The sequence below is a fragment of the Suillus subaureus genome (assembly GCF_016647635.1).
Source record: "Suillus subaureus strain MN1 chromosome Unknown BJ212scaffold_35, whole genome shotgun sequence".
NCBI lineage: Eukaryota > Fungi > Basidiomycota > Agaricomycetes > Boletales > Suillaceae > Suillus > Suillus subaureus.
The window spans coordinates 27,362-50,366 of NW_024538591.1; the positions used below are offsets into that span (position 1 = coordinate 27,362).

A 23,005-nucleotide genomic window follows, 5' to 3' on the forward strand; every position below is an offset into this window, starting at 1 on the left:
ATAATGAAACAGAAATGAAGCATAGGTAATGGATCAGGGAGCAGGACAGATATACAGATAACAAAAATACCAGAGTTAGGGGATTACCAAAAGGAGACAAGCACTGGTTGTGGATTCAGATGAATTGTGGACTGGACCAGACGAGTGGACAGATTGGATGACAAGATGTTGGAGGGGGATAAGATGTGGATAGGATCAGAGATAAGATGTGGATCAGATCTGAGATGAGATAAGGATTGGATCTGAGATCTGGATATGCAGATATGACAAATATATCTGGTACATCCATTCCCTAAACATGACCATGATTAGCTATGATACTGTGCTACTAGATGCACGCTGATACCCTTACCATTCCAAACAATTCTGTGGTGCAAAGCCCCCAAGTCTCTCCAGATATCAAGCAATCCAACTCATCTTCTTTGAATCATGTTGTCATGTCAGAGTTAAACCACTTTATCCTGTGATGCAGTGCTGATGGAAGTTGTTTCTGTATTGTTTTTGCCACTGCTATAGAATCTTGAATGTTGTCAAAGAAGATGAGAAACTTTGGAGGCACTAGGTCACCATCCTTCCAGCTATCAGGTATTAAAAATGACAGGTCTTGATATGATGAAAGTGAGTACATGATTTTTTAGACACAGAGTTTGATATTTGCATGATCGACAGACATTTGGATTGTGAGGAGCTTGTCTGAGCACATGTGGAGTAGCCGCTTCACATGTGCAAGATTGTCCACTGTGAGCATTGCGGATGCAAGCATGAAAGGGATGTAGCAAGGCAGGATGTAACAAAGATGCTCTAATTCCCTATATTCAGGACGAAATTCACCCCCGGTTGCAATGCAATGTGCTTCATCAAATATTATGCCAATAATCTGCTGTGCAAAAAGTGGTTTGCACAGCAGTGTCTCAAATTCCTCTCTGGGCTTCATAAGCTGCTCTGGACTAATGATGATGGCCTGATACTTCATACCTTCAATGTCCTGTGTGAAAGACCAGGGTATGATAGTAAGTCATCCTCCCATAGCATAACTGTTAGATCCTCACGCAAAAGTTGCCACAGCTAGCTGTCTCCAAGCTTATTGATATACTTAGCAAGCCTGCTTTTGCCAGTGATGAAATGTTCTGTCTCCCGAGCTGGTTCAATGGAGTCACAATAATTTGGGGGCCAGGTTTGAACAGTAAAGGCATCCAAAATGTCATAGTCTTCCCCATTGATGTGCCAGCAATACACACAATGTCATGGTTAGCTTCAATGAATGCTTGTGTGATTTTGATCTGCCAAAGGCATGGCTGTTTTCCGAAGTGCTGCTGGGTGATGTCTCGAATTATGCCCAAGCTAGGGGCTTCTGACATGTGATGACTAAGTGCTCAAATGGAATATTCTATATTTAATTAACATACATATACCTACTTGATTTTTGATTTTTTTCAAGTGCCGAAGGGTTTTGCCACTGTGGCTGAGACTGTTTACAAATGTTTTCTTCCAGCCACTGCTGGAGAGGTTGAGGAATAAGGTTGGGCTGGGTTTAAATGTTCTATACTATGGGAATGCTGATGTAACACAACACTTCCGATATAACAGTCCATCCTCAAACCTCTCCAGTTGTGGATGGGTAGGAGCCTGCATGTATATGGGATTCCTTTGGACAACAGTGATGGGTTGCAGGATTGTAAGTCATCAGTCATTATTATTTTTGTCACTCAGTGCACATCTAGCACTATGCATTGAATGTGTCATATGCCATTCTGGACTCTCAACTCTAAATCTGCTTCTCCAGATATCCAGATCCAAGATCCAGATCTCAAATGATCTGATCTATCTTTATCTCCCTTCTGGAATCCAAACCCTATATCAGCGCCCAACCCCATTTAGACTGCCCCTGTCTCCAGACTCCAGTTAACCATGTTTCCCTTTTGATTATTGATCTGTTACATACATTTCATTTCTGGTGTTCATTATTTGTGATCTGTCCTACTTACTAATAGACTCTGCATATGCTTCATACATAGCCTTTATGTTTGCTGACTGATTTCCATATGATACCTACAGTATATAAACCTCCTGTGACTCTTGGAAATACTCCAGTTCGAATATCATCTTAGTTCCTGCTCATTCCTGTGTCCTCTGGACTCAAGATAAGTCTCTTGTCATATTCCAAGTCTTAGGATTGCATCCTAGACTACATTTCTGACTCTACCTTAAAGGTAGTCCATCCTCTGTTAGTTTCTAGTCCAGACTTTGTCCAGATTAGTCTTATCCGCTTGCCCAGGTAACATCCGGACATGCATCAGATTTATCTCATGTTTCAGATCTGGACGTCTGTTGTCCGCCCTAGTCAAATCCCAGAAACTCCGGATGACTGCTCTAGCCCCCAGAAATTAAGGGCACATACTCGGGAAAGGGGCACAGCATATGAGCTGAGGCCAAGCCCTTGTGATCCAACCCCCTTGAGCATGTGACCTTAACAGAATGGTGCAAAATGAGGGCCTGATGCAACCAGTAGTTCAAAGAAATACAACTGCTCTTGGAGGAAATGTGTCACATCTTGAAGTTTCTTGATTGGCAGGCCAAGTGGTGGGATGAACAGGCAACACTGCATGTGGCTGAGCGGTCTGAGGACATGGAGGGCTTGGCAGCATACACAAAATGTCAGGCTGCCATCTGTTGATCCCTGTCCACAAAATTCAGGGCATCATGGCACCATGTGACTGCTTTGGTAAGCAAAAATCTGGAAGATACTGAGGCTGATGGACCAGCAGAAGAAGGCCCCTCTATTGATGCACCCCACATGGAGATCTTGATGAGATAGACTAATTAGGATGACTTCACTCCTGTACCTTGATGTGCAATACAACTTGTTTGATCCAAACTGCAGCTGTATTCAATGTGACTGACACAAGGGTGACTGCCTGCTATATTAGACATGAGGATGCTTAGACTACATGGATGTATCACTGAGCGGACAACTAAGTCAGAAGATGTATCCCAATTTTAGGCCTATAGGCCAAAGGGATACATCCATCCCCCATCATCAGGTGGATGAGGACACAGGAATGTGGATAGTTTGTCCAGGATATAGAGCAAACAATACTCCAGAGCACACCATCATTCACACTGATGCTATCTATCATGCTGCCCATCTTATTCCCATGTACATCAGCAAAACCCTGATTTGGGTACAGCGCCACAGCCACACAGCATGTCACAGGTCACATAGATTTTGTTGTAAAGGCTCTGCAGCACCACACAAGTATTGATTCTATGTAAAAATGAGTGTAATGTAGTTATAAACATGTATATAACAAGATGGTGTGCTAATAATTATGTTTTATTGAGAAATTGTGTAGTGTGCAGCACTGTACAGCACTGTACATGGGGGGACCTTGCTGTGACACTGTGATTGCTGTGCAGCGTTGTGCAGTGCTGCACATAGGGTTAGGGTTTTGCTGATGTATGGCATGGAACTCCTGTGGCAGGAGCTCAAGTTTTATCATTCCTATGATGCATTTCAGACTTACTATGTCAACAAATATGCTGACCATCACACCGTTGAGATTGCATTTTGACTTACTTTGTATATAGCTACTTGTTTGCCATTTGAATTTAACACTCTCTTGATCCATATTTTTTCTCCTTTGCATGGTTAAATCAATTGAAGACACTTTGGCGCCTTTGAAAATTTTCAGGAAGATCGAGGTATCACTCCTTTTATTAATTTTCATGCCTTGGCGCCAGCGTCAAGGCAGGCAAAGTGGCATAATGGCGGAAAATGAATCCGAGGTTTTACTGATGCTCATATTACTATGATTAGTACCACTGGTATCATATTGATTATTCTACATTTTTTTCGCTACTGAATACGATCCATTTGATTTTTTTCATTGTGTCTGGTGCACGGCTTGTTGCTATCTGTAAGCTAGCCATTAAGTATCTGTAAGGTATCTGGTAGTGATCTGGTATCAGTCATGCCAATCTGGTCATGGCAGATTCATGTGGACACAGGCTCGCATCTGGTGCCCTGACAACCTGGAGCCAGATTCTCCAGGCCATTCAGGACTGTCCGCACGTTTGCTGATGTTTGGGTGCAAGCTTCTTAGAAGGGAATGGTGGATTGCGATTATGGTGACGAAGCCTATGGTGCGACGGAAACGGCTGCGCGAGCGTTGGTACCAGTAGCCCTCACCATTGTACTTGTTCCGAAATATAAGATCGTATGGACAGGTGGCCATGCATATTTTCCATGGGTCTGCAACGGATGCACCAATCATAGCATAATAGAATTGTGCATTATGACATCTGTTTTTCAGCCCTGTTCGGGGAGCCTGGAGGTTTCATCCAAGCTCCCGCACATTGATCAGGGATGAATTCTTCTATATATAATATCAAACAAGGAACCAGGTATAATCCACTTTACAGCGAGCGGCGTAACGAGCGCGGAAGGTGGGGCGCTGTTTCGGTACTACCGCAAGTTGCAAGACGGTGATTTACGGAGGGTAAGGTGGATGGTGTGACTTATTTAAGACGGCGAACTATCAAACCAATCTATAAAGTAAACTTAGAACTTGAACTAAGTTGTGTTGTACAATGTATCTAACATCACAATCAATTCCTAGGATAAGATCATGATCATCGATCGCAAAGCCTAGAAGTATCAATTTAGTGATTGCAAGTCAGACTAATGGCTAGGAACTCACTCATCTCGGCACTTCTGCCAGTGTTTTCCATGTGCCATGCGGCTCAAATCAACCTCAGTCGGTCGTCTATCCATCACCAATGTAGTCCAAGGAGTATCAAATGAATGACGGGAGGTAGGAGGCACCCAGAAAAGAAGCCGATGATCGGGTCCCACCATCCATCCATCAGCGCCCAGAGAAAAGGAGGTCGAGATATCATCATGATAGGAGGCGCCCTCCATTAACTCAGCCGGATTGCACAGGGCGTGGTTCGGGTCCAGCGAAAAGCAAATGGAGCGATTGTTCCAAGTGTTGGTTGACATGATGTTGTCATTCGTGGCATGCATTGTGTGACTTGTACCTGAGGAGGACGTTGAATAATCCTGCTTGGGGTACTCTTGCAATGGCTGCAAAATAGCTGCCTGCCACAGCCGAACAGTGTCATCCACCGAACTAGACACAATGCGTGACCCATCTGGCGAAAACGAGGCTGACCCAACCCCACCAGTGTGCCCCTGGAAAGGCTCACCAATTTGCTTCCCCGTCGCTACCTCCCACAGTCGGACAGTGTTATCTGATGAACCAGACACAATGCGGGTCCCATTCGGCGAGAACGAGACTGAGTTAACCCAAGCAGTGTGTCCCTGCAAGGGCTCACCGATTGGCTGCCTCGATGTGGTGTCCCACAGCCGGATGGTCTGGTCATACGAACCAGAGGTGATGCGAGTCCCATCTGGCGAGAATGAGACTGAGGTGATGGCACCAGTGTGCCCCCGCAAGGGTACACCAACGGACCGCCTCATCGCTACATCCCACAACCGAACGGTCTGATCGTCCGAACCAGATACGATATGAATGGAATCTGGCGAAAATGAGGCCGAGTTGACCCAAGCTGTGTGTCCCCGTAAGGGTTCACCAATTGGCTTCCCCGTCGCTGCCTCCCACAGTTGGACAGTGTTATCCGATGAACCAGACACAATGCAGGTCCCATTCGGCGAGAATGAAACTGAGTTAACCCAAGAAGTGTGACCCCGCAGGGGTTCACCGACTGGCTGCCCTGATGCGACATCCCACAGCCGGAGGGTCCTGTCATACGAACCGGAAGCGATGCGAGTCCCGTCTGGCGAGAATGATACTGATTTGACGGCACCAGTGTGCCCCCGCAGGGGCTCACCGACCGGTTGTCCCGTCGCTGCACTCCACAGCCGGACAGTCTTATCCGCCGAGCCAGTTACGACGCGGGTCCCATCAGGAGAGAACGAAACTGATAACACCTTATCCGCATACTCTCCGAGCAGGCTCTGAACAGCCGACCAGTTTAAATCATGCCCAGACGCCAGACGGAGGGTGTTGGGAAACTTTGCAACAAATTTTGATACCGCAGATTCGACGGGCGAGAATGACAGCGCTGACACATAAAGATGCGGCGTGCTGTGTAAAATGATGCCACCAAAGGTTTGAATAAATCGATGCACGTCCATTGCAGCGCCTGAGACTTCTTCGTATCCGGAATGATCCTGCGGCTGTGTGAACGCTTCTGATACTATCCAGATACCATGTGCTTACCTTCAGCCACTGGGCAATGTGCGGCAGGGCAGTGACTGCGCTACTGATTGCTTGGATAATGCCAAGTACTTCAAGCCAAAAGAGCAGCCGCTCGTGATCGAAGAATGATTTCACTTCATTTGCGAGTTCCGTGTCGAAGTCAGTTGCTCGTAAGTGCAAAGACCAAAATCGACAAGAATAGGACAGATGCGGGGGAATGGAGCTGTTGACTCGTTCTTGTAGCTCATGGTCTTCGCGATTGAGGAGGTATGAAGACTTCAAATCACAGAGATTGAAGCGAAGTCCATACTCCATCATTCGAAGCGATGCAAAAGTAAGGTCGCGTTGTGCTTTTGACATGTCAATGAAAAAGTCTCCACTGGATGCTTGGTCTGTGAGAAATTCGTGAAACGATGTGTGAATGGGTTTGATGGGTGTAGATGAGTTGGTGGTGCCGCTGAAGAGGGATCCCATATGTTTTACGATAACCTCTGCTTTGTAATGTTCGCTTTGGTCTGGAATACGGTCCCTCATGGCATTCAGGGAAATTAATGAGAGCGGTTCAGCTGTGCCAAGTATTTGTGCCATCACAGAACGAAACATCGCCAATGCTTCAGGTTTCTGATCTTGAGTTTGTGCCAAGATCAACCGATACATCTCATATAACAGACCAGGATCGCGGTTCCGGATAGCATCGAAGTGAAGAATTGCGTCCGTGCCAGGGGCTGTCTTGATGTATTCACAAGCACGACGTGCCCACTCGAAAAGTCCATCAGCTTGCGCAACGAGCATTGCAATTTGTTTTTCCTGGAAATCCGACAACTCCTTCAACTCCTCAGATACATAGGTATGGATGTCACGCTCCACGACTTCTGGTGGAATATCGTCCATGGACAACGGTAGGATATGCTGAGCACCGTCAAACTCGTCTTTGATATCAGGAAGCGGACGAGAGGTGACGAGGATACGGAAATTGGGTGGTAAGTCAGTGATTTTAGAACCCTGATCTGAAAGTTTACCAGCCATTATGCGGAGAAGATTATGCCGCGTATTTGGCCCGCCGCTCTCGTCCAATGCTTCAATCACGATCAAGACAGGTCCCTCCGTCAATCCAGAGAGCTTCCCCAGCGGTTCCACGAGAAGCTCATGCCATTGCTGGATGATATCTGTTGTGTTCTTGAGCGCACTGGTATGCTGTACTGCATCTGCCAACGCTCGCTTCACCTCTGGATCACGGTCAGCCAGGTCACGCGCAATGGTGAAAAAGATCTTTTCATGCCGACGGTCGGCATCTTGCTGACGGTCGAAGCAGTAACACGAACCAAGCCCTCCCACATTATTAAACCAGTTTGCAATCGTGTGGGCAATGACTGATTTGCCCTTTCCTGCAGGGCCAGATAACCACAGCACACGCTGAGCATTGTCTTGCGTGCTGTTGGCCCAGTCAGTAATCTTGGAGAGGATTTCTATGCACGTCCCCGGAAGGCATTGTTTCCCAGGATTTAGTCCAGCGCCTTCCGCATAAGTTATACCACTGAGGTCCGAATCACCTGAAGAAGTATGGATAAATGTCAAGTCAAAAGCACATACGAATCCTTACCCGTACGGTGAACGGAGGGGGGATCATCCCGGAGAGTTCGGTGTTTGAAGTCATCCATGAGCTCCTGAAACACGTCGATGTACTTTTGAATCCTACGATCTGTTTCGCTCCCGAATCTCTTCCCTATAATAACATTACAAAGATTAAGAATGAATAAAGCGCAATAATTCGCGGAATCCTCACAGGGATACTTGATCGCGGAATAATCTCTGATAAACTGGGAGCACTCGAGAGTCTGTTGAACTATTCGTCCGACGATGATCTGCATTGACGGAATTTCGCAAAGAGTCTCGTCTTGCATCATGAAGTCGTACACTCGACCCAACTGCTTGAGAAGTTCAAGAACCGCTTCATCGTGATCCGTTTGATCAAGAACTATCTACACCAATGACTTCTAAGCAGGGGATAGAAGCGAGAGAGGAACTAAATATACCTTCGATGCACGAGACAACATGCCCAGTGCAATTTTAGTATACGGATGTACCTATGCAACGGGATTAGTTCAATTGCGACCGAGAGGGCTAGCCCATACATCCATTAGCGTCCCAACAGCATTCTCAAATTTCTTGAGGGGATATATGTGTCCTGGAAGTTGTTTGCAGCCCCGAGATCCGCTAGGGAGTTTTGGGCAAGGGGTGTAAATTTCACACGCCCCGAAAGTGGCATTGGGAGTCCAAGAGATGCCACACGCGCCGAAAGTCTCCGAGTCACTTTCATGGGCTTTGCAGGCTCTTCGGCGTTCTGAGGTGCCGATTGGGGATCAGCACCTTGGTCCACACTAGTATCCTGAACCTGTGCAACCAGCAGAAGTTAGACAGAAAGAGCAGAAACTGAAAAGTGACTTACCTCGATATTCGGAATCGATGGGGCACTTTCATCAATATTCGGAAGAACAGGTTCACGATCGAGGGAATCCTTCGAGCCCTTTTGTACGATCACATGAGCCTTGTTACAGTAAACTCAGGATCCTTATCGACTCACAGAAATCCTTTTATTCGCATTCTTAACCTCCCCTAGAAACCGAAGAACTTTGTCATGGCGTCCGAGTCTGCCCTAGAATAAGTTAGATGCGTCAGAGTTAACATCTTAAGGGAAATGAATTTCGTGAAGAGTGGTCCTCATCAGCGACATACCGAACTTTCACTTGATGTGCCAAGAGGAACTGAACTCGAATCCTTCGATTGCTTGCGTTCACTTGGCCTCATTGTGGATAATTGATTTAGACGTCGACTCGATCAGTCCTTCCGGAGGCTCTGAGCAAAATGGGAGAGCGATGCACAGCTAAAGAAAGGGTGGCACCGCTTCGTTTAAATAGCTGGCAACAGGTCATACCCTAAGTCTGGAGGCATGATATTTGCTGCTGTATTGACTCGAGCGCTATGTAAATGAAACAGGCTATGCTTGAGCTATATATGCCCTTCATGGGCCGCAATTGCAAGGCGAGCAATCAACGAAACTTGTTATATTTATAGACGAATCCCTCAGGTCGTCGGGAAGCACACTGCAGCTGAATCCTACCACCACTACATGATCTTTGTACCTGGACGCTACTTCAAACTTGATGGATAAAGATAATCAGAGTAACTCGACCCTAATGTTGATGCCCAACGCATCACCAATGTGCCAATGGGTGAGGTATGAAACGTCGTTGCTGGTTGTTTATAATGATATCATCTACGGATTGCAGCTGTCCCGTTCCTCCACTTCAAACGATGAACCTCGCGGACCACGCACGGCGCTTCTATCACTCTTGCGGATGCCTGCCCCCAACATCATCCGATCTCCCCTTTCCCCTCGCATTCGGACTCGATCTCCCGACCCTGTGGTTGCGCCATCAGTTCAGAAGAGCCAGGTAGGTGACTCTTCACATACCTGAAACAGCCTTGTTTCTCTTTCAACAATGAACTAAGGTTCATCATTAGGCCGAATTACCTGGCTGGAATGCCACTGATGGTATTCTCAGACGCCTGAAGGAAGTTGACTCCGTTGCTTCTCGGATTGCACATGTATATGCCCTTATCGCTGGTCTGTGCGACTGACTGACTGACCTCCATGCATAGGTAAATTCATTTGCAAGGTCAGCAATGGCATGCGCGTACAAGGTGCGCTCATGCACACATCTTCAGCGTTGCAGGTTTTACAAGATGTCTCTCAGATGATTCACGATAAGCCACCCACGGATGATGCTTTTTCCCCTCTACTTGCAAAGATTGTGGAAGTCTATGCTTTAATGACGGAAAGGCAGGAGTCGGCTAGGGTTCCATCCATAGTAGTGGTATACGGACAGATGGCACGGCAGACGCTAGAGTGCGCAGACTTCATTGTCCATTACTCAGAGACCATGAATTTTTGTGGGTCGAATGTACTGAGTGGTTGCCTAGGACTTACTGTGGTTTGGATAGGGAAACGAGTTGGCAAGTATGTTTCCGAAGAGACATTTACCACGATTCAGAACTACAATGAGGTTCTCAACAATCTGATGCAGCAACTTCAATATCGAACGACTCGTGAGATTATTATCTACCGTATGGGTGAGGGTTGGCCTCAAACTCACATCGAACCTTCTCTGATAATCACCATCTCGTCATCTAGCTGACGATCTGGACCCCAACGACATGGTGTATGCAACTGGTGCCGGACTGGATATTTCCAAGTGTTGTCTCCCAGGTACTCGGGAAGGAATCCTATCCAAGATCAAGTCCTGAGTTTGTAGCACGGGAGAGGACGTGCCGCGCGTCCTGTGGTTGTCTGGTGCTCCAGATACAGGCAAATCAGCCATTGCCCATACAATAATCAAGTGGTATATGGAGCTTGGTGGTCTGGGAGCTTGCTTCTGCTTCGATCGTAAACGAGGAGCAGACTGCCGCCATGAGAAAATATTTTCCACGATCGCACACGATCTGGCTGCTTGTGATCCTTTTGTGAGACGAGCGCTAGGGGGTGCGTTCCACGATGACAACACGCTCAAGCATACAACAGACATTATAAAACAATGGAAAGAATTCATAATTGCACCAGTAGCAAAGGCCCCGAAAGCCATTGTTTCTCCCCTCCTGATTGTCATCGATGGGTTGAACGAGAGTGGCGAAGCAAATTCCCGGGAACAGGTTCTTCGTCTGCTTGCTGGCAAGCCGGATGCGTCTTCCTCCCAGCTAATCCCACGAAACTACCGTATTCTTGTCACTTCCCGTCCAATAAGCGACATTCGCGATGCCCTTCAAACCGTACCACATGTCAAGCATGTCTCCATGGACGGTATTCTGCCCTTGTCCGCAGAACGTGACATCCAGCTTTACTTCTCCTTCAAGTTGGCAGGCCCGCGCAACATATTCGACGACGGGCATTTCAAGATGCTTGTTCAGAAATCTGGTGGTCTGTTTGAATGGGCTCGTCTCGCCTGCGAATATATCAACGGAACCACCAGAGTGGGCCTAGATCCAATGGTCCGTTTCGAACGTGTGCTTGCTGGATCATCTGGAGAAGGAACATGTCCGTTTGATGTTCTATATAGACTTATCTTGGCAGAAGTGATGCCAGAGGACGAGCGTGGGGAATTGATTCTCATATTTCGCTCCGTGATGGGACAAATCCTTGCGTCACCAGAACCGCTTCCCATGGCCGCATTGACTGCGATGCGACTTCATTTCCCATGCGTTCATGACCGTTACGACGTAGCTCGGGTCATCAGGCCACTGGATTCACTTTTTATCGGTACTAGGGATTACACGACTCCAATATGTCCGGTCCACCTATCCTTCTACGATTTTCTCACAGCGAGATCGCGGAACCATGACTTCTTCGTCGATGTGTCAATGGTACAAAGTGATCTGGCTTTTGCCTCGCTTCGTGTCATGAAACATGGGCTTTGTTTCAATATCTGCTCCTTGGAGACTTCTTACCTGCCCAACTCTGCTGTCACCAATTTGGAGGCACGAGTGAAGAAATCCATCTCAGCTGAGCTATCGTACTCGTGTCGCTTTTGGGGGACACATGTGCAGGCTTCGTCCTTTGAACCATTGCTTGCTAAGAATGTTCAAGCTTTTCTCGATGGGGAGAGCCTCCTTTTCTGGCTGGAAGCACTGGCTCTAATGAAAAGTCTCGGCAGTTCAGAGAGGTCCCTCTCGTCTATTGCAGACTGGTTCAAGGTACGTGGCTGGATCCCATTGTTGGGACCAATCTAAACTCACGGGTAGTGGCAGGGTCATGGTGAATATACGCATACAGGTGGCGCTGTCAGGGACACCCAAGAATTCGTCCGGAATTTCGGAACCGTCATTTTACACAGCACGCCACATTTATACCTGTCCGCTCTGCCGTTTGCTCCGCCAGAGTCAGCAGTATATAAAATATTTATCACACAATTTCCTTGCACCGCTCGGGTCGTTTCCGGACATGTCATAGCGCCGCCTCAGATCCTACGCGGGGATGCCAGTGTTATGTCGGTGGTACTCTCGCCTGATGGAAGACGTATCGTGTGTGGTTCAGATGACGGGAGGGTCCAGGTGTGGGATAGGATGACTGGCAAGGAGTTGGAGTCCCCTCCCAAAGGGCACACTAGCGCTGTTCGTTCTGTTGCAATCTCGCCAGACGGAAAACTCATTGTGTCTGGCTCGAATGACGAGACGGTCCAGGTGTGGGATACAGAGAATAAGAACACGTTTATCCTCAAAGGGCACAATGGCGCCGTTCTGTCTGTCGCCATCTCGCCAAGTGGGAAATACGTTGTGTCTGGTTCAAATGACAAGACGATCCGGGTGTGGGATCTAGAGGCTCGTAAGGCACTCGGTTCCCCACTCCAAGGACATACCGACTGGGTCCAGTCTGTCGTCATCTCTCCCGATGAAAAACACGTTGTGTCTGGTTCAAATGACAAGACGATCCGGGTGTGGGATCTAGATGCTCACAAGGAACTCGGCTCCCCACTCCAAGGACATACCGACTGGGTCCAGTCTGTCGCACTCTCGTCGGATGGAAATCTCATCGTGTCCGGTTCACGTGACAAGATGATCCGGGTGTGGAATGCAGAGACTAGAGAGTCATGTAGTGCCCCTCTCCAAGGGCACAAAGACGATGTTCTGTCTGTTGCAATCTCACGAGATGGAAAACACGTCGTATCTGGTTCGGCTGATAATACTGTCCGGGTGTGGGATCTAGAGAGTAGCGGTGTATTTCGCGCCTCTCTCCAAGTTGCGAAGCACGATGATTACGTTCGGTCTGTCGCAATCTCGCCAGATGGACAATGTGTCACGTCTGGTTCAGATGACCAAACAATCCGGGTGTGGAACGAAGCCTTTGAAGCACCTACAAGCTTCTCGTCCGACCTGGCTAGTATTCTTTGTTCCACCTCCTCCGCTCTCCAAAACTCTTGCAACATAGCATCTCTTAAAGACGGGTGGATTATAGATTCCGAAGGACAGCTTCTCCTGTGGATTCCGTCTGATCGCCACCCTTCCATAGCCAACAACAAGCTGTTGATATCCAAAGGTTCTTCAAAGCTGGATTTAAAGCATTTCACACATGGTACATCATGGCGCAGGTGTCGAGAACAAAAGGTTGTACTATGATTTCTCATAGTTTACGCCCTGGCCACATATTATAGTAGTCATCAAATACATATTTGCGTACATCCTACACAAGAACTTGTACAATGGAGTCCGGGTAACACAATACCACCTTGGGTAGTGTAAATGTAACTATACGTCAGTTCCTACAGCATTGATAATCTAAGACGGCTCATGTCTTTTCAAATCTTTCATCGCAAGTAAGACTCTCTTGGGCGGTGGAGATTGTCGTGATTCCAACTTGCTAATCACGCTGCCCAGCCCATTACGAAGGAATTCGAGGTCGCTTGTTGAAGCATTTGGTGGCATGTGAAGCTTCGTGGCGGTGACAAGAGCTTCAAGAATGTCAATGCCATCATCCAGAACATCGGAATCAGAACCGTCCTTGTCCTGGCGGCCTGCGACATGCCATGCCATCCTCGTCATGTCCCACCACTGTTGTCTCGAGATAGCGAGAAACTGAGGAACGGCCTGCTGGTTGTAAGCGACTTGGATGCGGAGGAAGATTCCGACAAGATAAAAGAAGGAAGGAGGAGGTTGGTCACAAAAAACAGGAATGATTCCGATGCATCTCGCGATATGACAATCTTCATCTAAGCGAGGGAGCCAGTTGGGACCACTTGCAAGAGTGAATATGAGACGAAGATAGTAGAAATCATCGTTGGCATCAAATTGGGGTGGAGCTATGGTGAGTAAGGCTGGGGAGAGCTTGGAGAGGACTTCGTTCTGTAAAGGCACTGGAACACTCAGGCAGGGAGTGCCAGTGATCGTAGCAAGATCTCGTCTGATACGATAAGCGATGTGTAAAGCAACACGTTTGGATTCAGGGCGTTTATCTCGATTCACGAAATGAATGAGTGCACGGCAGTATTGACCAAACTCCACAGTTTTGTCAAGTGATGGTGCCGACAATACAAGGAATACTAGACGCTGAATGTCGAGCAGCGGGGAGCCTGCCAGGTCCTCGCTATATTTGGACCAATCAGTGACTTTGAGGAGACAGATTGCATTGGCGAACAGGTCACCGCCGCTGTGTCCACGCTGGATGGGGGGACTGATAGCTGTCAGGACAGCCTCTGAGAAAGATGAATCGCAGCGCGAATCGATGTCAACAGCCCGACAAGCAGCACGAAGTGCGCTATGGCGCAATGTATGCGATTTAGGGCTGCTATTCAAAAATGGGACGATAAAGGCTTGACTGATGTACGGTGGTTTCTTGAGGTCACTGAGCAGGAGGAGAGCATCTCCTGCTGCCTCAAAATATTGGATAGTGTTGAAACGTTTTGCACAGTCCATGAGCTGTTTTGCGCAGTCCATGAGCCAGTCAACGTTCGGGAGATCGAGTTCTGATCCGAATTGGCCATCCCAAACCAATTTTACATATCCCTCGTTTAGATCAACAAATTTGTCCATTCCAGCACCCAGAGCCATACGCAGAGCAGTACGCGTGTTGTCTGCTTGGTCCCGTAGACCTGTTGAAACAGTCTCCTTCATTCGGCAGAATGAAATGTTGCACTGCTCCAGTGCCCAAGGAAGATATATGCTGCGCCACAACGACCAATGCTCCCACTCCGGTAGGAGTTTATTAACTATCTTCGTCGCCCCGTCATGCTTCCAGCAAATGTGGATCAACGCCCTCCCAAATGACACCGCGTTGCCTTGGTCTGGTGATGCAGAGTCAAAGCACTTCGTAAACATGACTAGCACTTTCTCGATCAACGATGGTGACAGGACATGCCGCGAATGGTTGGGCGAGACATGCTTAGAGCTAGAACATGCTGTGAACATGCCTATCACTTTCTTGATCAACGACGATGACGGGACATGCTGTGACTGGTTGGACATGGTAACCATCAAGTCAAGCGCCAAACTGAGAACGTCAGGATTTGTCGAAGTGTCCAAGATCCATGCCATGGCGTCTCCAGTAGAATCTTTATAAATGTGGCGGTCAATATGTAGGAGATATCGAATGGCCAAGGAGATCCACGTCTGATATGGACTGTCAGGGGATCTCAGAGATACCCAGACGATGTAGATATAGAGGAGGGCGCCGCAAGCAGTTGGTGCGATGATGAAAAAGGAGACGATCCGGTGTTGCATCCACATGGAAGCTGCCAAGGACAAAATAAACAGAACGAGAGAGATTTGGAGAAGGACCGGGAATGAATGCAGGACACGTTCGAAACGCCTTTTTTCTAGCTCTTTAAACTTGCGATGCCTCTGCTGGCATCGGTCTCCAAGCTGACCACCGTCAAAACGATTGGTCTTATAGTGATTCAGCCATTGCTTGCCCAAGACAGCGCCGAAGGCGGCAATCAGACTGAATGTAAGGCTCGTATATGCAAGCACCTGCATCCATATTTTGGAAGAAGAGTAAGTGACAGGTGCCGAAAAGGCCGGCTGGACGACAGAAGATCCGTTCCATGCGTTTTGCATAAACTGTACCAAAAGATCGTTGGTAGTATCAGCAGGATTGGGTTGCATTGCGATGATGAACGCGGTATTGACAGCGGAGAATAGACCAGCCTGGTTGTTCGTGTTAGATGGTAATAAAAACAACTATACAATTTCCGTACGAAGAGCATTATTATATCCATATTGCCATTACACCTCTCGAACATGTTGTCGTCATATTCGCCAGATATCTTTTTGTATGCAGCCCAAAATTTAGAAGCCGCGCCCTTTCCTCTTTCCTCGGCAATGCTGGAAGTCTCAAGGACCTCGATGATCTGCCGAAGAAGATTCACGAGTGGACTGAAATGAAGGTATTCAATTCTAATACAATCGCACGAAAATGGAGACTTACGCAAAACTACTCCTTGCATTGTCATCATCGGAATCCATGTAGAACTTGGAGCTTGGTAATATCGGTGGGACGGGGGTGAATGGGTTGGAAGAGAACTGAGAGACGCTACAGCGCTAGAAGTATTTGAGCCTATTGATAACATTAATATCGTGACAACGTTGTAGACTGCATCAGGAAAACATTCCTAAACCACGCGAGCTAGCGAGCGCCCAGAGTTCTCACACCAGGAAACTCTGAATTTGACTTTCTCTATCACCTAGACACTATGGCCGACCAAAGAATCTCAAAGAATGTGCCATTCGACTCATAGGTAATGGATGAGGAATGGAGGATATATGCAAAGCACTTCGTAAGTGGGAGGAACTGCTGCCGCTGGAGACGGATATTTGGGAAGTTCAGTACTGCCACGAGCCTCGAGGCTTCCACTCACTGACCGCACTTACGTGCACTGTGTTGACAGTTGTTGTTTACTTGACGAGGTCCCTCGGCCCCCGGACAGCTGCTTTCTGTCACCAACTGTAGAAACTATGATACTCATAGTGAAGGTAGGAGGGCTAAGCGCTAAGAGCGCCTGAAAAATGTGTTGGAGCGGTGTATCCGCGACTGTGAGCCTGCGTGTCGCTAGCAAGGCAAGAAGTGTTGAAGAGCACTACGCTACCACTGTAAGCCCGAGCTTCGGGCTGTGATGCTCGCTAAACTACGGTGGTACTCGGCTGCCATTCGGCTCCTACCCCTGGGGTCCCCTACTCCAGTGTGCACTGTGCAAGTCGCAGGAAGTCGACTACGAGCGTCCTGGCCAGGATGTTATGTATAGTATCGACTTCCTTTTGGTCACAGGACGCGAACATTTTGTGATTGCCCGAAAACATCTGTAATGCTGTCTAGTAAATAGATGAAACACTTTCTACTATGTAACATGGCAAAAGTGAAAAAATGTGTTATTATGTAAATGATGTAGTGCATAGCACATTGAAAAAAAGGAGAAACGTTGTAGTTGAGCTCGCTGTTGCCCACAGCGAGCACAAAGGTTTCAGCAACGTGGGGCATCGACTCGGGCTGCAACACATTGGAATTGTTGTTTGGGTGTGCTCTGGAATATACGACAATGGACTTTGAAAAATGTATGCGGCATGACGAATTATCACGAACGATCCACCATGGTCATATCCTCGTACGTGTGATTGACTGCTACTTCAAAAGAGGGCATGAGAGCAAGGTATTCTGCTCGCTGCACATTTGTCATTACTCCAGTATCGAAAAAGAGGCTCTCCAAGGGATAGTTTGATCGTGCCAACAATGCATTCAACTCTGCATGAGGCAACTCTCGGATACCGTGAGTGACTGCAGGCGCGCGCAAATTTAGGAGTGACAGAATATCAAGCAGACTAGAGAGTGCACCCGCATACACAGACTTGATGCGCATGGATTGAAGTTTAGCGTGCGTGAACGGCTGCAAAGTCCGTTTGAGTATCCCGGATCCTAGGCTGAACAGCAACCCAGATCCTACTAGGCTAGACGTCAACGAGGAAATGTTGAGAGAGTTAGAGCAAGTGGAGCAATGCATTTGGATATTTGACGGCGATCTCGATGTTTGTTAGTTGTGCAGACATAGGGTCGAGAGACGATAGTCACTTAAGGGTAAGGTCCAGCCCCACTAGCTTGAAGCTGCGCAAAGTGGGTGGCAGACGGAACGACATAGCTGGCATATCATTGTTATATGGCCTGGCAGTCAGCTCCTGAAGGGCTGGAATGTCTTTCAACAGATAATCAGGATTAGCTCCATGGTGAACCTCGACATAGAGAGCCGATATCTGACCAATGTAAGGCTGAATGGTGCTTCGTAGTTTGATTTCGTTACCTTTATAGCACACGAGTGCTAAAGAGATTGGAAATACTCGGGATCCCTTGAACCATGGGTTCAATAACAGAAGGCTGCCTGCTCTCAGTCTCCGCGATCGCTCAGATGCAGTCTACACTGCAAATTGGGTATGTCTACGACAATATCCCTCCACCGTCGGCATATTCTGCATGGGAGCATCTCGGTTTGGGTCGGACAACGAGTAAGCGCGTTCCCAGAGGGGGGATACTGAGAGACAGTATTCCGGGAGACAGTGACGAAAAATTTAGGCCAATGCTTCGTTTGGAAAACGCCGGAGAGCCAATACAAGCCCCTTGTACATATTAATGGACCGGGTAATTTTCTCCTTCTTGTCGACTGTCCATGATAGTTTCCAGGCTTGAGATCTCATACAACACCGCATCCAACTGCTGCTGGTGTTCGGTGACGACGGTACTGATGCCCAAGTCCTTGGCGTTGATGGCAGAGAAGTCGATATTTAGAAATCTCGAGTGTGGTGTTCAAGGTCTGGAGCCTGGACATCGTCAGTTGTAGAATTGTGACGTGCTGAAATAGACATGCGATCACTTGTGAACGCGTGAGTTGAAGCAACGATTATTATTCTCAGACACGCGAGTGCTCATAAAACTGAGTACTGATTGCAGCGCACCGATGAGACCAGAAACAAACGAATATTATCATCCCAGTTGGTTGTTGTTCTCTCGATATTCATTGGTTTGTTGATTGTTTGAAGCGTTCGAGGAAGAGGAATGAGTTCAAGCCTCAAGACGACCGAGTTCCTTGCAGCAGGCGCGTAATGACCGGCCCTAAACCCAATAATGTGGAACCGTGTTGTTCAAAACTTCAAGTGCACGGTGGCGCTGAGTAAGTCTCAGCCGTTCACTACCTTTCGAGACGCTCTGTCGGACATCCTGTAGTCTGCCAATAACAGGCCATGTCCCACTCATTTGGGCCAGTCGATTTTCTGGACGCGGAACCCGACGAACTGGATGTTATCGCCAGTTCCAGGTCAAGTACAACTCTAATTGGTGACGGGTCTCCCCCGGTCGAAGAGGAGAAACTCACCATCAGGTTACGTGTCTCTCCTTCCCGGAATGATTTACAAAGCGGAGAAAACATTCAGATGACGGGAAAGCGCGTCAGAACATCATCGTTTTCTGCCACAGACAATGGCGCGAACTCTCAGAAAAAGCAAAAGATGCAAGATAAGAAAGCGGTAGGGTTCTATAGCTGTCTTGCGGAGCTGATGCCGATAACATGATGATAATCGATCTTCTAGAATACCATAGTCATAAATGCAAGAAGGGTACAGCTCGAATCTGCCCGCAGAAGGTGGCTGTACCGCCATCACGACCTGTTTCAACCACTATTGCCCTCGACTTCATTCTTCGACACGTTGCGCAAGGAAATAAAAGAAACGGAAGGAAGCACGGCTTATGTCCCACTCCGCGTCCTCATGACACAGCCTTCGTTGATAAAGGGCGGTGAAATGAAGGATTATCAAGTACGTATAGTACACCTTGTCCGCACAGCGTTTCCTTGAACACTTCTTGGCTGCAGCTTCAAGGCCTTGCATTCCTAATCTACATGTATAAGAACGGTATGTTTTTTTTTTGCTCCATGATGCACCCTAGGGACTAAGACCACGTGCAGGGATGAACTGTATATTGGGTGATGGTAAATCTTTCATTCTTCTGCTTTATTTTATCCATCGTGACGATTTGCGTAGAAATGGGCCTTGGAAAAACACTGCAGGTACTTCTTTTCTTTGGTCCGTATTCTTTATCTGACATAACGCCAGACCCTATCCCTCTTTGCACATATTCAAGAGAACGAACCCGGTGTGCCACCTATAGTCATTCTGCTTTGCTAAATGCTAACGCTCTGTGAAGGCCGTTACGATCCACATCTTATCATCTGCCCTCTTTCTGTTTTGTCCTCCTGGCAAAATGTAAGATTTGTAGCTCTATCCTCGACTATTTCCCATGTTAGTCATTTATTTAGGAAGCTGCCCGCTGGCTACCCTCATTGCGCGTATTTCGTTTCCACGGCAATCAGTCGGAGAGAGATCGACTCAAGACCAGTGTCAGGAACGACGATATGAAATTCGATTTATGCATCACGACTTATGAGGCGTATGTTTGTGAGGATAATTGGTTCAAGAGCCGACGATGGTTCTATTGTGTTCTTGACGAGGGGCACAGGATCAAGAATTCTGATACCAACCTCTTTGGCAAAGTCCGTGGCTTAGGTTCTCTGTACCGACTCAGTAAGGCGGTTTCTTTTGCATTGTATTTTATCATCTCACTGTCGTGTACCGCCAGTCCTTACTGGCACGCCTGTACAAAACAATTTGGTCGAGCTATGGGGCCTTTTGAATTGGCTATACCCAACCATATTTACTCCTCCTTCACAGCGATTATTTCACGAATCCTTTGACCTCTCTCGTGGCTCATACTCCATACCGTTCCTAAAGGCTGCGCAGGAGCTCTTGCTTGTCATTATGATGCGCCGCACCAAGGCGAACGTCGATATAGCCGTACCGCCACGTGAAGAACTTACTTTATTCATACCCATGACGGAGGCACAGAGGTTCTGGACTTATAGATTGTTAACACGAATGGATACAATGGACCTAGAAGAGATTTTCACAGAGGAGGATGGCCTGCTAAATGAGGGACGCAAGGAAGTGTTTTCGCACATCGCATCAGCGATAAATCGGAATGTCTCTGGAGAGACAAACAGTGAGTAACCCCGAATTGTACTTGCCCATCGTTATCACGTGCTTATGACACCAAGGATGGCGGAAGCTCATGAATTTATTGATGCAGCTACGTAAAGTTTGTGATCAGTAGGTCGTATTTTGGTCTCTTTGTGAATAATGCTCAGATTAGACGACAGTCCATATCTGCTAAAAGACGCGTCCCCTTCGCCATATATTATTGGCGAACACGTTGTTGCCTCGTCCTCAAAACTCATTGTCATTGACAAGGTTCTTGCCGATACCCTGCCCAAAGGAGAACGTGTCTTGATATTTTCTGTGAGCTCTTCCAAACAAAAATACCTGCGCCAGCCCGAGACTTACGAGCGGTCGTAGCAATGGACGAGGTAAAGGGTAATTACACTTCTCGCTGATTACGCTTTGATGCAAGGGTGTTAGCATGCTCGATCTCCTGGAGGATTACATGGAACTGCGGTCAATACCATACGCTCGGCTGGATGGTGGAACAACCCGCCCTCGGCGGAATCTTGATATCAAACTGGTAGGAATGATTTTCTTGCCTTGCTAGCTGTCCGCTGATGCTTGCTGTCTGTAGTTTCAACAAGAGAAGTCTCGTAGGGTCTTGTTTAATCATTTTATATCTTGTGCTGAAAAACGTTCAGCATATCAAGTCTTCCTTGTTTCGACCAAAGCGGGTGGACTTGGTACGTGAAGTATTGCTCGCAAAGGGTTGATTTTTACACTTTGGTAGGTATAAACCTTACAAAGGCATCAACCGTCATCATGTGCGACTGTGATTGGAATCCTCAGGTGAGCATTCTGGGACAGATCTATTTGATGTCCGTTAAAACATTCACAGAACGATTTGCAAGCCATCGCTCGGGCCCATCGCATTGGTCAGACGAAAATCGTCAAGGTGTGTCCGATGCTATATCATAACTCACCCTACAAACCTTGTTCCTGTAGGTGTACCGCCTTATTTGTCGCGGAAGCGTCGAGGATCAGATGCTCGACCGTATTCGTCGCAAGATGTTCCTATCATTAAAAGTCATGTCTTCTTCAACGTCGTCATCTTCTGCCAACGAGGATAATACCCAACTGAAGACTACAGAGCTTCTGGACATTTTGCGCAAAGGTAGTAGTGCCTTGTCTCGGTCGGATGTAGGCATGGACTTGGGGACATTCCTCAAAGCGCCAATCCAAGAAATTCTCGACGACTCACGAGAGCGGGAAGGAGCGAGGGATGTGAAGCTGAAGAAAGAGATGGTGTCTTCGCATGATATTGCTGAAGATAACGATATCGATGAGAAAACGCTGCTCGATGCAGAGGAAGAGGAGCGAAAGCTTCTTAGTGGCATCGCTCAAGTACAGAGTAGACTCTTCGAAGGCAAGCTCATTAAACGCAATCAAAACAATCATCAGATTGCGCAGGAGTGGCAGGAACTACAGAAACGGGCGCGCATAGACAGGACAGTTGTGGTAGATGGTATCACAGTCATCGCTGATCATATGGGCCAGAGTGCGGTTCGTGTGGTGTTCTCTGCAGAAAGTAAGATGTACTGACTTTTACCTTTATCAGTCGGAGGAAACAAGTCCGGCCTCGAAAAAGAAGTCGAAAGCAAAGCACGAAACAGAGGATTGGTGCGTTTATTGTCGAGATGGCGGCGACGTGATCCTCTGTACCTCGTGCCCCCGAGGTGAGACTGGACGAGCGTGTGGTTTGGCTTGCTCTTGACACCAAATCACCAGTATTTCACCCCAAGTGTCATGGTATTACCGCAGCGCAACTCCGCAAGCTACCTATGATCTGTTGTCCCCAACACAAGTGCTCAGCTTGCGATCGCTCCACTGCTGAAGCAGGAGGAATGCTATTCAGGTGCATAAATATTCTCAACAATGACCCAGTCTAAGATTGTGTAGGTGCCAAACATGCCCACAAGCGTTCTGCGAAGACTGTATGCCTGAAGGGGAGATCGATGCTGTCGGGGAAGTGTTGCCCGAGTTGTAAGTGCATGATGTTCGACTGATAGGTTTCGCCTGACCTATCTCTGATTCTGCAGTGTGTTGTTGGGGTACGGTGCTACGAGTACAGCCTACTATATACGATGTCATGAGTGTCATGAACATTGGAAAAAGGAGCCGCAGGCTTGGAAAGCCTGGGAGGAAGAAATGGCTGAAACACAGGCAAAACTAAACTCCTTGCAGACCGCATAGAGCATAGGAGTGTGTTTACG

General features: G+C 47.6%; 7 protein-coding genes across 7 annotated transcripts; 3 read left to right on the plus strand and 4 right to left on the minus strand.

Annotated features, from left to right (window-relative positions):
- Positions 1 to 427: 427 nt before the first annotated feature.
- Positions 428 to 973, minus strand: BJ212DRAFT_1448834 (uncharacterized protein; the record flags this gene model as incomplete). Its single annotated transcript, XM_041338599.1, has 2 exons — positions 428 to 603; positions 643 to 973. 2 exons carry the CDS (start codon positions 971 to 973, stop codon positions 428 to 430), a joined length of 507 nt encoding a protein of 168 aa, XP_041188985.1.
- Positions 974 to 1,037: 64 nt separating this feature from the next.
- Positions 1,038 to 1,358, minus strand: BJ212DRAFT_1280030 (uncharacterized protein; the record flags this gene model as incomplete). Its single annotated transcript, XM_041331537.1, has 1 exon — positions 1,038 to 1,358. The coding sequence occupies one exon, from the start codon at positions 1,356 to 1,358 to the stop codon at positions 1,038 to 1,040; it is 321 nt and encodes a 106-aa protein (XP_041188986.1).
- A 1,626-nt stretch (positions 1,359 to 2,984) lies between these two features.
- BJ212DRAFT_1279960 (uncharacterized protein) lies at positions 2,985 to 3,572 on the plus strand (the record flags this gene model as incomplete). The annotated part of the gene is made up of 2 exons (XM_041331532.1): positions 2,985 to 3,157; positions 3,446 to 3,572. 2 exons carry the CDS (start codon positions 2,985 to 2,987, stop codon positions 3,570 to 3,572), a joined length of 300 nt encoding a protein of 99 aa, XP_041188987.1.
- A 1,042-nt stretch (positions 3,573 to 4,614) lies between these two features.
- BJ212DRAFT_1380123 (uncharacterized protein) lies at positions 4,615 to 5,101 on the minus strand. Its single transcript, XM_041336625.1, has 2 exons — positions 4,701 to 5,101; positions 4,615 to 4,648 (listed from the first exon to the last, which is right to left on the minus strand). The coding sequence occupies exons 1-2, from the start codon at positions 5,000 to 5,002 to the stop codon at positions 4,633 to 4,635; spliced, it is 318 nt and encodes a 105-aa protein (XP_041188988.1). The 5' UTR covers positions 5,003 to 5,101; the 3' UTR covers positions 4,615 to 4,632.
- Positions 5,102 to 9,510: 4,409 nt separating this feature from the next.
- BJ212DRAFT_1380140 (uncharacterized protein) lies at positions 9,511 to 10,542 on the plus strand. The gene is made up of 6 exons (XM_041336626.1): positions 9,511 to 9,676; positions 9,747 to 9,830; positions 9,885 to 9,926; positions 9,980 to 10,175; positions 10,227 to 10,355; positions 10,417 to 10,542. Exons 1-6 carry the CDS (start codon positions 9,581 to 9,583, stop codon positions 10,527 to 10,529), a joined length of 660 nt encoding a protein of 219 aa, XP_041188989.1. The 5' UTR covers positions 9,511 to 9,580; the 3' UTR covers positions 10,530 to 10,542.
- Positions 10,543 to 15,665: 5,123 nt separating this feature from the next.
- On the minus strand, positions 15,666 to 16,210 carry BJ212DRAFT_1280016 (uncharacterized protein; the record flags this gene model as incomplete). Its single annotated transcript, XM_041331534.1, has 2 exons — positions 15,666 to 15,911; positions 15,962 to 16,210. Coding segments are annotated over 2 exons (495 nt in total), but the record flags the coding sequence as incomplete, so codon positions are not given.
- A 2,962-nt stretch (positions 16,211 to 19,172) lies between these two features.
- Positions 19,173 to 22,985, plus strand: BJ212DRAFT_1279836 (SNF2 family N-terminal domain-containing protein; the record flags this gene model as incomplete). The annotated part of the gene is made up of 21 exons (XM_041331525.1): positions 19,173 to 19,265; positions 19,329 to 19,553; positions 19,610 to 19,649; positions 19,703 to 19,726; positions 19,779 to 19,804; positions 19,851 to 19,890; positions 19,942 to 20,000; positions 20,054 to 20,318; positions 20,374 to 20,793; positions 20,849 to 20,900; positions 20,951 to 21,089; positions 21,202 to 21,312; positions 21,367 to 21,385; positions 21,434 to 21,475; positions 21,523 to 21,581; positions 21,631 to 21,687; positions 21,738 to 22,306; positions 22,365 to 22,468; positions 22,521 to 22,647; positions 22,692 to 22,775; positions 22,832 to 22,985. 21 exons carry the CDS (start codon positions 19,173 to 19,175, stop codon positions 22,983 to 22,985), a joined length of 2,709 nt encoding a protein of 902 aa, XP_041188991.1.
- Positions 22,986 to 23,005: the final 20 nt, after the last annotated feature.